Source organism: Caloenas nicobarica, chromosome 1 (assembly GCF_036013445.1).
Source record: "Caloenas nicobarica isolate bCalNic1 chromosome 1, bCalNic1.hap1, whole genome shotgun sequence".
Classification (NCBI taxonomy): domain Eukaryota; kingdom Metazoa; phylum Chordata; class Aves; order Columbiformes; family Columbidae; genus Caloenas; species Caloenas nicobarica.
In genome coordinates, this window is record NC_088245.1 from 74,804,322 (window position 1) to 74,819,418 (window position 15,097).

General features: G+C 41.1%; 1 protein-coding gene across 1 annotated transcript in view; it reads right to left on the minus strand.

Moving 5' to 3' along the window:
* Positions 1 to 447: 447 nt before the first annotated feature.
* FBLN1 (fibulin 1) overlaps positions 448 to 15,097 on the minus strand; it is an 83,303-nt gene continuing 68,653 nt past the window's right edge. The window contains exon 17 of the mRNA XM_065658019.1: positions 448 to 1,601. Within this exon, the coding sequence (XP_065514091.1) occupies positions 1,462 to 1,601 (140 nt within the window). The 3' untranslated portion in view covers positions 448 to 1,461. The remainder of the gene's footprint in view (positions 1,602 to 15,097) is intronic.

A 15,097-nucleotide genomic window follows, 5' to 3' on the forward strand; every position in this document is an offset into this window, starting at 1 on the left:
AGGGCAGTCAAATTTTATTTATCAGAATGTGGTATCATAAAATCTTAATTGAAGCAGTGAGAATGCTGCAGGCAGAGAAGCTTCCCTGCCACAGAGAATGGAATAAAGACTTCTGTATGTACACAGTAAAGTTGCTATGGTCTTTTATTTGCAATGGATCGGAGAGCATCGTCTTTATTATTCTGATTCAAAGATCGTTCAGGTCAATAGAAAAATTCCCTCAAGCTTCAGTGGCTTTTGTTTAAAAGGAAGAGACAAATGCCTAGTGCCAATAATGACCGATGAAATAGTGGACTGTTTTGGGTGGGGAATGTGTATATATGCATATAATTAATTTACTTACAGGAAATACATCATACAATTTTTCTGGTAAGCAGAAACCATAGCATCTGAGTATTTCCCATCTGACTTTCTTTATTTCCTCATCTTTTAACAAACATAACCAACTGAAACATGGAGCTATTTATTTTCTCTTCTGTAATAAAAAGATACGTTACTCTGATGCCCAGAAAATAACATTAAACATTCATTTATTTGTGACAGTTTCATTATATTATTACATATGCCTTGGTTTGGTGCATAGGAAGTGTACGGTTTAACATGCTAATTTTATTACCAATTTTTAAAAGGTATGGAGCTTTCCTCTATAATAGACAGGAGATATAGGTCTGAGTTTCCCATGTATTGCTGAGTACAGATGAGACTGGAATTTAAGCAATATGCCTTATCCTTGTAACAGGTTAATTTCATTGAGAGGTCTTTGTTTAATTAGAATCAAACATAATCTTAGTATCAAACAATAAGTACAAAAACACGGAATATTTTTTTTAATATGTGCAATAGCTTGTTAGTCTCTTACTATTTCCGATTCCTTTCACACTTCCTCTTGTAGCCATAGCTGAATGGCACTTTTTAAATATCTAGACTAAACTTTCCAGAAAAGATTAGCAATTCTGGTTTCTTATTCAGAATTCTCCTATTGGGGCCCAAAAGCGAATATTTGGCACTTTCTAACCATCTGACTCCTTCAAGGTAGTTAATATTGAGGTGAAATTGCTAATCCTTACCAAACTTCTTCCATCCAAAAATACCATGTATTCATCTCAATGAACTCTGATGTCTCTTTTGTTCCATATCCTCAGCTGCTCTGGTTATCCGGCCAAGGAGCAATAGCTAAGATCTGCCTAAACATTTAGAGAAGTTTAAAATTTGACTAGGCAGCTGAGCACTTTCACACACTACTTATTTATACAAACAACTACATCAGGCTCACTTAATTTGCTCCACCCTATGTCTAATCAACATAATAGCTTGTTATTTGTCTTAAACTACAAACCAAATATTTAAAAATAAAACAAAAAAACCCCACTATTGGGTTTTACAAACAAGTATATGACATAATAGTTTGTGCTAATGATTTAGGTTGGAGCGGCTTGCTTGTCCGGGATTTCAAATGTTGTCTCAGAACCAGTACTCGGAGACAAAGATGTGAACATTGACGATGTTACGATGAGATACCACTCCACCCATGACGTAATTCATCTCCAGTTTCAGGATAGCATGGAAAGGTCCAACAATGGGCCTCACCTGGCGAACTACACCTGTTGGGATAGAAATAGGTTGCTGAGATTAATAGGAGAATCAGATGGGTTTGGATGACGTACACTCCCCTTTGTTTTCAGTACAGCTGATGGAAAGTTATTTTATCTGTTGGACCTGTAAAGAAAGCTTGCAAAATAAGAATAAAATGTAACTTTTGAATCAAAATACCTTGCAGAAGATCTAGAAAGAACACTAAAATGCTGCTAGTGGCATCTTCTGAAATTAGTCATTTTTTTTTTTCAGCTTTTATTCAGAGACATAAATTCTGTAAGCAGTCTGTGACACCGCTTTTTACGTAGGACATAAGGAGACACGTTCTCACTTCACAGTTATTTTCCAGGCCTGGTGTTGCAGAGCAGGGAGCTACCAAATATCTCTCATCTGAAAGGATGTACCTGAAAGGTCAAAATCATGTAAACCAGAGGTCAGCCAGGAAGCATGGGGAGTCTGGTGGAGACCCCCCTCCTCAGACTCCTCCTTCTGACAACTGACTTATCTGACAGGGCGTTTGATTCAGAAGGAAATACAGAGTTTGAGAAAGCATTATTTAAGATATGTTTCTTCTGCATGCTGGGGGTTATGTTTCAGAAGCAGACAACACACCAGCACCTTCCCGAAGTCCCAGCTGAACTCCTGCAGCGGTCCCTACGAACACATTGGCTTGAGATCTGATGGGGAGATAAACATTTGCTTATGCAGGCTGTCAGCGCCTTTTTCTAAAGCAAGGGATGACGTTACAGTTTTGTCCTGTTTATATACCAACTAATATCTTCAGCATGCAGTAAAACTGCGAACTTTTCACCACATTCTCTTTGCTTGCCATATTTGATGAATAGACTTTTTAAGCATCCTTCCCCCTACCCCCCTACAATCTATATGTGCATACGTACATGAATACTTCTTTTTTTGTTTGTTTGTTTTCTTGGCTACTCTCCAGCACTTCATGAAAATGGCTGCGCTTGGCAGATGATATATTGAAAAAGAAAAGCCTTCCTAAAATTGCCCTCCCTTTAGGGCAGCATTTAAAGCACTTTTCTAACAACACATCACGTTATTGCAGATACTGCTTTAACTGACAACCACAGAAACACACAGTATTGGAATCACTTGGCACTGTCAAGATGCTTAACGCACCCTGACAGCAGCTCATGCAGTGATCACCAGGTCTCAGATGGCAAAGGCTGCTGCTATTTCCATTTAGCAATCTTTTTATAGTGTTCTACACTTTCTTGCTCTACCCTAATAACTAAAGTCTAGTCTAGAATTGGGATTGCAAATTGTGTTTTTTTCTGACGTGATGCAATTTTACTCAGGATAATTTATCCCACATTATGGCATCTATCCATACATTATTGATGTAGCATTCAAAGCAGTTAGTAACTTTCTCATTCTTATTTGGACACATTCTGCTAGTAGGCAGAAAAAAAAATGGAACATTTATTTTCGAGGTGGAATGGACAAACACTGTGATCCGTGTGACAGTACTTTTCCACACAGTTCTTTTGCTGCAGTTTTAAAATCAAATGGTCTGAGAAGCAAATGCTGCACTTGTTAAGACAGCTATATTCATGTAAGAAACTGAAGGAAACACAATGCTCTTACAATGTTTATTTATCCAGTTTGTTATGTCAATGCCCTAGATGGTCCTGCAATGACCACGGGTACAAAAGAACTATTTCCCTTCCTCTCCTACTAAATAAATAGGATGATGCAGTCAGATGGGTTTGTGCTACAGCACGTGTGTGAGGATGCAGTCATTCTAAATGGGCAGAAGTAAAAACAAAGAGTAAGAAAAAAAACCTTGAAATGTTCTACTGGACAAAAGCATATGACAGGTTTTCAGCTCTTGGCAGATGTATGCAGCGAGAGCTTTCCGTAATTTTTTGGGGGTGAAAAGTGCTAAAATAGAAAACCAGAGCATTTTTCTCCACCAAACTCAAGGACAAATGTGGGTGGAAATCGTGCAATAGCAAAGCTGCTCAGAGCCTGAAATGTGGCTATGCACTTATCCAGTTCCCAAGGATCCTGTGACTTGTGTCAGAAGTGCTGTCAATGGCTACCTGCCATCACGTCACCACCTTTTGACACTACCTCTGTCTGGTTCTCTAATGTCTCGTGCCTTTCACATCACGTACAAGGGAGGCGCAGCTCTTCCAGTCCCAAATAAGGCCAGCAGTGCCTTCTACCTACTCTCAGAAACAGATCTCTGAAGTAAAAGCCTGAGACTCAGGCCTGGTACAAGTAATTCAGATACACAACTCAATGACTCAGTCAATATCTCAAGAGCATTTAGCACAGGACCCATTTGAAGACGCCATGTGTAATAATTCTGGATGGTTTTAAGTGACGCGGATTTATCAGTTTCTGCAACATTTGCATAAACACATTGTTCCACGATGCCTTTTGGCAGACTAATGCTGGGTCCAGATTTGTAGTCTGGAGTCCTTGAGCATTTTTAGCTGAATACTAAGTATAAAAACATACTTGATAGTAGCAGGAAGGCTACAATTTTTAAATGTACTGAAAAGTCAGGAAACGTAGAAATTAAACAGCTGCTTTTTCATCTCTTTTTTTAACCACTCTAAATCCAAAGTAGCTGGATGGAGCCACTCAGATTTGACAGGGGGATAACTACAGATAGGGACTTGGTCCTGGATCACTGTAGAAGAACACATTATCTTGTGAGTTGTTCTCTGTAGTATGCCAGGAGAACAATGGTGTTGCTCCTTAAATGGCCTGAAAACAGAGTGCTCTCAAATACCACCATCAGATGGTCCTCTCTGGGACCAAAGCTGCAGACCTTACAGATGGTAAATGGGGCGAGTTTACTTAAGCGAGTTCACCCAAATCCTTTTCCAAAAAAATTAGATTTCAGCTAGATTAGCATTTTGCACAAAAGGAAAAAAAAAAAAAAGCCAGGACAATATTTGTCTATATTAAAATGGGGTGAATCACTGATAACAAACGAGCAAGGAGATTCACGCTGCCTGGCACTGCATGTGCCAGGCAATCTCAAGCATCTTTGTTGTCTTGCCTACAGGCACATCTATGCAAGCAAGTGCTGTTACCTGCCAGTCTGATGTGCTGCCGTCGCTGTTTATACTCTTCGGTTCATAATCTGTGACCCAAACACAGACTCAGCCTACAGAAAACCCTGTGTGTCACAGGCCAGGCAGACTACTTTCAATCAGCTCACCTTTGTTTGGTTTTGCTTTTTTTTGTTAACTGAGCAGAGATGTTGTTACACATCCCAAATCTGCTTGGGTATCTCCATGGTTTGCTGAACTCCTTTTAGAAAACAATGACAAGGCTTCTTTTTCTTGCACACTTTGCCCTCATTGTAAACAGGATCTACGCCAATCCTTTCCATCTGCTGATCTGTGTAAGCAAACAGCCTTGACTTGAGTGGTAGTAAGTTTTTGGATGTCACAGTTATTTCTGCACTGATAGCCTGACCAAGGCCTAGAACTTTTAAAGCTCTGTAATTAATACACGGAGCTTTTCTCTTGCCCTGTTTCTTCTTCTTTCATGTTTCATGTTTCAATTTTGTCTAAGGTAAAAGTATGTCAACATGTGCAGTGAAGACATTAACAGGAATAATATAATACTTATTTTCAAGCGAGAATAATGACAACAACCAACAACCTTGGAGCCACTGTCATTGGATTAATGAGGCTTTGCTTATCAAAGAAGATGGGATAAATAAGACAGCAAGGTTAATATTGTTAATCTTCCTAAGCCTTTCAGCAGAATTTCTATTATCGTAATCAGATGCCACAGGTATTCCTTGGCTTGTCTATACCTCTTTAAGATATCATTACATTTCTCTGTTTTGAAATATGTGAGACCCCCAGGCAATTCACCTTTGTGTCTGGTTCCTGCTTGTATTTTTGCATTATGTAGCTGGCTTGCTAAGAAGGTCCATTTTGAAACTAGGAGAAATACTGCTGGTTTGTTACCACATTAACCCATTCCGGATGAGAAGTCCCTGCATTAACATTTTGTCTCCAGAAATCCTGACTTCTGTGCTAAGCTCACTGTCCAGTATGCCAAAGGAGCACTTGCAAAACTCTTTAAAATACTTAAAAAACCCCAAACCGACAACAACAACAAAACAAACCAACCAACCAACCAAAACAAAAAAATCTCCACATCTTTTCTTCTTTTTTTTTTCCACTGCTAACCACAAAATCTGCAGCAATTACATCTGCAATGAATCTGGGTCATTATGTTCCTTACACCTCTTGCTGAAAACTGCATTTGCATTTTGTCTAGAAAAAGTTCGTCTAAAAGGCATCTCCAAAGCAGAACCAAAGCATCTTATTTTCACAGTGCCACTAGAAAAGGCTGGCTTGGGTTGGTAGAGGATGTATTACATTGTGTTTTCTGTTCCAGAGGTAAAGGTCGCAAGATTTTCCACAGGGAATGATTCTTGAGTCTAGTCAACCATTTAAATCTGTATCATCATAAGAACACAGTACAGGCAGAAATTGCACCAATTCCTCAAAAAGAGGGCCTCAGATAACCTAAGCTTTTAAGGACCCCCAAAAAATCAAGCTGAGGAGTGTTAGTGGAGCGGGCAAGGGATGAGAGGCTGAAGGGAGAGGTAACAGGGATGGCTGATGACTGGGGAGCTGTATCTGATGGATGCTGGAAGACGAGGGGATGTGCTGAAGTAAACCTCCTCTAGCCTTACCTGCAATATGCATATGCAGGCAATATGTATTTGTGTATGTATAAACAATCCAAACTACTGCCAAATCAAAAATTGTTCTTCCAAATAACCTGTGGGCTATGCTCAGGAAGATACAATAAACACAGTTATCCAAAATGTGATCAAACCCCTCAACCACATTTCAAGCTCTGTGTTAAGTAACGAGCACAAGAGCTCTTTTCCTCTTACCACCTTCCCATCTCCTCCCCCATACACGGGATTACAGCCATATTGTTGTTTTCTGGTCATCACATGCCGAAGGATAGTAATGAAACTACCTTTTTTTGTGTGTCCTTTATGCTCACAGCAAGTGCACAGTCTCTTTTCTGTGATTCTTCTAAGGTGGCAAGTTAACAAAGAGACATGTGGCTTTTTATTATCATTGGAATCCAAAGTATTCTCCCTTTTTCATCTGTACAAGACTTTGCACTTGACATTATAGGCAGGTGCTAATTTAGCCAGTTTTTCTGGGAACAACCAATTTATTTAGGAAAATTTCCTATTTTTTTAAATTGTTTAATTGTATGATCTGTGGTCAGCTACAAACTGACCATAGACTGACAAATATTGGGATGGATGGTGAGGAGTTACTGAGAGAGCATGAAGTGGTGAAAAGAAGAACAATCTACTCTTCTGAATCATTAATCTATAATTAGCATATTCATCTGGTCCTAAATAGAACAAAACACATCTTTTTATTAATTCTGAGATTGATTTTAAATTAAACACTGTAAAGAATATCTAAAATAATAAGAATGGGATATATATATTTGAAATACCAAAGGCAGACAAACACCTCCGAGAATAACTCATTGTTCACTTTTTCTTCAAAATAAGCATGCATTGCTATTGAATTTTTTGGTGTGTGTTTGCATCCTGGCCATTCATTATTAAAATTAACTTTCATAGATCAGAAACTAACAGGGCAACTGCAAATTAGTCTTCATTCATTCTATTGCAAGTGGAACTACTGACTATATATTAAAAAATATATATTTTGCATTAGTCAGAATTAACAGCAACTTGGTACATGAAACATTACATGAATTATTGTGTGCAATAAAGCTCTGTAAGAATGGTACTATCAGCTCCATTGTAAAATACAGTCATGGACAGCAAAGGGTCTAAGGGCTGAGGAAAACTAAAGAATCTCCTAGGATCTTCTTGGTTATTCTTGTGTGTGATGATGTTCCTTTGGCCCTGATACACGGCCTGTTTCAGTGGCTGCCTTGCTCTGAGATAACCAGGCAATTTCTGACCAAGCACATGCCAGCAAGGCAGTCAGGACAGCTGGGTCAAAAAGCTGAGCAGGGTATGAGGTTTAACAGGTGAGAGGCAGAAATGCGTACCAGGGCTGAAAAATGTGTTCCTTGTTCATGCAGAATATATGGCATTTTGGTAGCAATATGCTATTCCTCATGAGATAAATAAAATCCCATGTGAGATGCATAAAAGCCCAAGCAAATCAGTTTTTGCCCTGAGTTTCCTAATCCTCAGGTTAGGAGTCTACAGGTCTGATCACAAGTGAAAGCTCAAGTCCATCACAAAATGTGCCCCCTTTGAAAAAAAAATACAGGAAGCCTTGTCAAGAGAACGTGCTATTACACGGTGAGAGTTAGTGCTGTTTTCCAACAACTTCAGGGATGAGCTGCTAGTGACGCCTACAAAAGAGAGACTTCAATGACACAAAAAGCACCTTGTAATTTTTCCTCTAGCTATTTTCCTTGTGCTTTAAATGGATACTCGGAATGTGAAATGATTAATTTGCAAAAATTCAAGTACCAGAGAATGTGGTGAGAGCTGTGGAGCTGGAGCCTAAACTCAATTGAAACTCAGGTAATTTATTTGGCTTTATATTAACTTCCAAATAACCTTAGCCTATGTTCTGAAGCCCTACATTTTGCTGTTCCTGGATTTCTGTTTCCCCACAAAAAAACACTCTGGTCCTTTTTACAGCCTTGTCAGAGATGAACAGCCCTAGCTGCCACAACAGTAACTACCCTTTTTTAAGCAATGGATCTTTGGGAATCACAAAAATAGCCTTTAAATAGTCTGGTAGTCTGTGTCAGGCCACGAGTAGGTACGATTATGTACAAAGGACACACACAGGCCCTCCTCTAACGTTAGCAAACTTCTTTTATCCTATGTGGACGTTGCAGTAAGGAAGCCAAGAAGTTATCCTCTCAGCCTCCTGGAACCTACAGCCATTGCATGGCTATTACAGGAAAGCAGCCCAAAACACCAGCATGCTAGTGGTAGTGTGTGGTGAGCAACTTTTTGCAGGGGAAAAGAATGTTTGTGAGTTTCCCTTAAGCAATACAAGAAGACTGATCTCATGTTAATGCAAGATCCTGGAGTATAATTTCGAGTTTGCTTTTCTCCTCAAGGCCTCTTGCGTTATACTGCTGGCCAAGATTTTCAAAATTAACATCTTAGGTGCATCAGTATTACTTAAGAGCCTAGTCCTAGTTTCAAAGGAGATGTTCAGGCAATTAGGAAGTTTAAGATCAGGGAAATTATGGTTGCAGTGGCTATTTAAAAAGGCAAAATTGATAGGATCATTCCAGAAATGAGCAAGAGAAAAAAAAAATCCAGCCATGAATAAATGCTTCCTTGGATCAAATCATAGACAACAAGTTGCAGGTTAGGCTTGAATACCAGACTATCTCAGTCTACAACATGTAAATACATATCCATGGTGTGAAGCCAAAGCCATATAGCCAAATTGGTTTTTGGCTCTGTAGACCTCAACTCAAACAAGTCATATTTAGATTTGGAAGAAAAAAGCTATTTCTTATTCAGTATTCATTACAAATATACAAAATTCATCAATAAGGTTGAAAAATAATTCACATTCTGGTCACAAACAGAACACATATATTTTAAGTTATTTTATCAATTTATTTTTTCTGTAAAAAGTTTTGAGGCTCTGCATACATTAAAGTTTAATTAAATTCCTTTCCTAAAGGCTGCTCTTTATTCCAAAAGGTTATGCCAAAGTAATGATTTTCGGTGCTTAAATTGCTCTGCCAACAGTTACTACTTACTGGCCTATATCATGCCAGGGGAGAAGGGAAGTAAATCAACTGTTGGGTAAGTGTTTAATGTACCCTAGCTTTGAAAATATAATGCTTCAAACATTGCACATTAGGCAATATCTTACTGCATTTGGTAGGTGAAAGCTGCAAAGTTTTTACTTTTGTAGCAATCCAGTCCTGTCATGTTTTCTACATTTCCACAATCCATAATCAGAATTGCAGAACAGTTGAGGTGGGAAACGCCTTTGAAGACAATCTGTACGGCCCCTTGCTCAAAGCAGGGTCACCTAGGGCATGTTGCTCTGGGCTGGATTCAGTCTGGTTTGCTTGGCGAGGTTTTGGTAGCGGAGGAGCTACAAAGGTGGCTTCTGTGAGAAGCTGCTAGAAGCTTCCCCCATGTCCTACAGAGCCAGTGCCAGCCAGCTCCAAGATGGACCTGCTGCTGGCCAAGGCCAAGCCCATCAGAAACGGTGGTCGCACCTCTGAGATAACATAGTTAAGAAGGGGGTAAGAAAACAAACAAATGCAAAAACCTGCTCAATTGCAGCTGGAAGAATGGGAATACATGAGAGACACAACTCTGCAGACACCCAGGTCAGTGAAGGAGGGGCAGAAGCTGCTCCAGGCCCAGAGCAGAGATTCCCCTGCAGCCCATGGAGGCCTATGGTGGAGCAGATCTCCACCTGCAGCCTGTGGAAGACCCCACACCAGAGCAGGTGGATGCCCAAAGGAGGCTGTAACTCCATGGGAAGCCCACACTGGAGCGGGCTCCTGGCAGGACCTGTGGCCCCAAGGAGAGAGGAATCCAGGCTGGAGCAGGTTTGCTGGCGGGACCTATGACCCTGTGCGGGACCCACGCTGGAGCAGTCTGCTCCTGAAGGGCTGCACCCTGTGGAAGGGACCCACGCTGGAGCAGTTCATGAAGAACTGCAGCCCATAGGAAGGACTCACGTTGGAGAAGTTCATGGAGGACTGTCTGCCATGGGAGGGACCCCACACTGGAGCAGGGGAAGAGGGTGAGGAGAAGGAGCAGCAGAGATAACGTGTGATGAACTGACCGCAACCCCCATTCCCCATCCTCCTGTGCCACTTGGGGGGAGGAGGTAGAGAAATCGGAGTGAAGTTGAGCCCAGGAAGAAGGGAGGGGTGGGGGAAGGTGTTTTAGGATTTAGTTTCCTTTCTCATTACCCTATTCTGATTTAACTCATAATTAATAAAATTAATTTCCCCAAGTTGAGTCTGTTTTGCTTGTGATGGTAAATGCTGAGTGATCTCTCCCTGTCCTGATCTTGACCCATGAGCCTTTCATTGTATTTTTCTCCCCCTGTCCAGGAGGGGAGTGATAGAGCAGCTTTGGTGGCTACCTGATGTCCAACCAGGGTCAACCCACCACAGAATATCTCTAAGGATAGAGACTCCACAGCTCCAGGCAACCTGTTCTGGTGTTCAACCACTTTTACAGTAAAGAAGTTTTTTTCATATGTTTAAATGGAATGTCCTGTATTTCCATTTGTGCCCATTGACTCTTGTCCTTTCCACACCACTGAGAAGAGTCTGCCTTCTTTACTCCACCCCATTACATTGATCAGATTCCCCCTGGGCCTCCTCTTCTCCAGGCTGAACAGTCACAGCTCTCTCAGCCTCTCCATATGACAGATGCTCCAGTGCCTTAATCATCCTCATCACCCTCTCCTGGGTTCTCTCCACTATGTCCATGTCTTTCTTGTACTGGGAAGCCCAGAACTGGACACAGCACTCCAGTGGTGACCTCACCAGTGCTGAGTAGAAGGAAAGGACGAGCTCTTTCAGCCTGCTGGTGACGCTCCTCCTAATGCAGCCCACTGGCTGCTTTTGGCACAAAGGCATGTCATTAGCTCACTTGGTGTCCACCAGGACCCCCAGGTCTTTCTCTGCAGAGCTGCCTTCCAGCTGGTAAGCCCCCAGTGTGTACTGCTACATAGGGTTATTGATCTCCTGTGACAGGACTTCGCATTTCCCTTTGCTGAACTTCATGAGGTTCCTGTCAGCCCATTTCTCCAGCCTGTCAAGGTCTCTCTTAATGTCAGGACAACCCTCTGGTGTTTCAACCATTCATCAGGCTTCTGTTTCCTCTTCAAACCTGTTAAGGTGCACTCTATCCCATCATCCAGGTCATTAATGGAGAAACTGGTCCTGGTATTAATCCTTCAGATACACCACTGGTAACTGGTTACTAGGTGTGCTGCTGATCACAACTCTTTGACTGTGGCAGTTCAGCTGTTTTTCAATCCACCTCACTATTCTCTTATCTAATCTACATTTCCTCAGGATACCTCTGAGGATATTAAGGGAGAGGGTGTTGAAAGCCTTACTAAAGTCAACATAAGCAACATCCACTCTTCTCTCATCCACTAATCCAGTCACCTCTTCGTAGAAGGCTGTCAGGTTGGTCAGGCATGATGTCCCTTCATGAATCCTTGATGACTGCTCCCAGTCACCTTCTTGTCCTTAATATATTTGGAAATGTTTTCCAGGTGGATTTGCTCCGTCACCTTCCCAGGGACTGAGGTGAGGCTGGGCAGCCTGTAGTTCCCTAGATCTCCTTCTTGGCCTTCTTGAAGGTTGGAGTGACATTTGCCTTCTTCCGGTTCACGGGAATTTTCGATCACCATCATCTTAATAGAGAGTGGCCTCACAACAACATCAGACAGTTCCCTCAGCACTTGGGGGAGCACCCCATCAGCTCCCATTGACCTGGGGGTGTCCAGTTTGTTTAATTGTTCCCTAACCTGATCCTCCTCCACCGAGGGTGAGTATTTCTTGCTCTAGACCCTCCCATGGTGCTGAGGGACCTGGGACTCCTGAAGGCCAGTCTTATCAGTAAAGAATAAGGCAAAGAAGGTATTGAATAGTTCAGCTTTCTCCATGTCTTTTGTCACGAGGTCTCCTGCCCCATTCAGAAGCAGACCCACATTTTTCCTACTCTTCCTTTTGCTGTTGATGTAGAAGCCTTTCTTTTTGCCCTTCAGAGCAGAGGGCTGTGTCTCCAAAGGCAGTCTCACAGGAATTGTGTTCTTCCAGTCCTCTCTAGTTCATGACTGTGCCTAAAGGCACAATCTAGCTGTCAAACTGCAGGCACTTACCAGACCACCAGATGTCTGCTGACTTCAGAAAGTTAATGTACACCTTAGATTCCTCCATCTCTCAAAAGCTAAATAGTCCTTTTCATTTTCTCTCCCTCTCTTTTTTTTTTTTTTGAAAGCTATCTATATTTCTCTCAATTACTTGTGACAATAACAATGTAGGCTCCTGCTATGCAGTGCTCTATAGTTTCTGATATAATCTGTTTCATTAATAAGTGGCTGCTCTTTGGAAAATGAAATATTTCTTAGTAATCATCACTGCAGGCATCAAATCATATACAGAAAAATAGCTCTGAAGATATAATTAATCCTTGAGCTGCCACACCTGACAAACATAAATATGGTTAAAGGATTCAGAAAACTCATTAATCAAAATACAAGTACTGAAATAGATTTCCTCTTGCTTTGAAGTGTATTGCCCTCATAACATTGTGAATTAGACATTCATTCAAGTTTGGTGGCGAACACTTCACAAAATAATAGATATGGAGAATCAAGTTAGAGTTGGGAGTTAACAAGGTTTCCATGCTGATGGAGAACTGCTTCACAGGAATGTGTCTGGCTATACATATCTTTGCTGAAGTATCCGGGGAGAAGATTTTCAAAAGCATGTGCTTTTCAAAGATGGACCTCCCAGAACTTTATTCAAATTCCAAATAAAATGGCCTAATTTTCAACTGCTGAGCAACCAAATGCTTATAAAATGCTTTATAGGTCAGCGTGGACACATAAAATCGCACTTCCATAAGCTATGTGACACTCAGGGCAATTTCACTGTTGGTTTAAGCTGATCACAAATAGTAGTCCTGCTATATCCTCCACCCCTTCCCTTGGATTAACACCTAAAAGAAAAAATGAAACATAAGTGTAGCTTGCCGCACAAGCACTAATACTGGCAATAGAGAAAGGGCTGGAGTGTTTGTTCAGAGGTAGGCAGGAGAGGGAGATTTCCCTTTTGAGCACCAACAAAGCTCCAGATCACTTAAAACAATCCCAACACTCCCTGTAGCATGGAGGGTGCTGGTCTCTTCTCCCAAGTAGCAAGTGACAGGATGAGAGGAAATGGCCTCAAGCTGTGCCAGGGAAGGTTCAGATTGGATATTCAAAAAAAATTTATTCATGGAAAGGGATGTCAGGCATTGGAACAGGCTGCCCAGGGAAGTGGTTCAGTCACCATCCCTGGAGGTGTTTAAAAGACACATAGACGAGGTTCTTAGGGACATGGTTTAGTGCCAGTGTTAGGTTAATGGTTGGAGTTGATGATCTTGAGGGTCTCTTCCAACCAAAATGATTCTATAAGGGAACAGACAGGCGATGTTGATTTAGGAGCTGTAACAGTGAGTATTGCACCAGCAACATAAACAGGACTCTTGACGCCCTGGGCCAGTCGATGCAATGCTGACCCCAGTTATCTCAGCGACAGGCAAAAATGTCCATGTCCCCAGAGCAATTAAATAAGTGCTACCCAGCAGGGCAGCTCAGAGCTATACTGTGTCATTCTCTGAGAGGTGCAGAAGCAGATCAGAAGTAGGGCAAGACACTCTGCAAAATAAAAGAGGAGAGGGCCTGTGCCCGTGACCATAAGCAACAGCTCACATCTCTTCCACACTCACAGTATCTGCTGACCACAGTAATCATTTGTAAACCACGTAAAAACGAAGCTCTTATTTGAAGACTGTCCAAACTACTGTGTCTAAAACTCTCCAGACTTTGAAGTTTTCACCTAGGGTACAAGGCACAGTTTAAGGTTAGCTAAAACTGTTTGAATCTGCTTTCCTTTTTGCCTTTTATTTCACCTCTGAAGAAAAAAGGAAAAGGAAACTACAGTACAGCGGTTACATTTCAGCATGAAAAAGGATCTTTCTGATTAGCCATATTTATTAGATTGGAAATTTAGGATTCAATTTATTATAAATGCTATCCTTCAACCACTCAACAAAGTTTAATTTCATTAACACTTGGGCTTCTCTAGAAAGCTTTGATTGCTGAAATGCATCAAATAAAGAGGCAATAAAGAGGCCCCATGGTACTAATACATTTTTTGGCTAGAAACAAATAGTAAATATTTTCAAAGCTATTATCTGTCATGTTGGATCATATGGAGCCTTGGTATTATGAAAGAATTAAAAACAACCTTTGACTTCACTGAGGTTTGGCTAGTTTACAAATACTATGATCTTTATTAAGGATACCGAATAACTTCAGAGAGATGTGCTCTTATCTTGGTTTGGCAAACCTGAAGTGCTTTTAGATCTCTGGTTTGCCTTCCAGCCAAACCTCGCAATGGGTTTCAACATTGACAATGCTGTGAAATCACTCATGCCTAAAATGCAATAACCGTACTTGAAGCAGTCTCATTAAAAAATAGTTTCCACCATATATTTTTTAATCCTTCCTGTTCCACCTTTGAGAATGTGACATGCTGTATGCAGTATAAGAACCTTTCATATTACAAAAACAGGTGGAAAAACTTCTGGGCTGAATGTCCAAAATGTGCAAAATCACAGAAATCAGACTTCCTGATTCTTTGTTCCCACTATCTTATTTACAGGGGGTTTAGTGTCCATCACAGTACATCATCACATCCATGCAATCTCTCCATTTAGTGAGAGTGGCTTAGT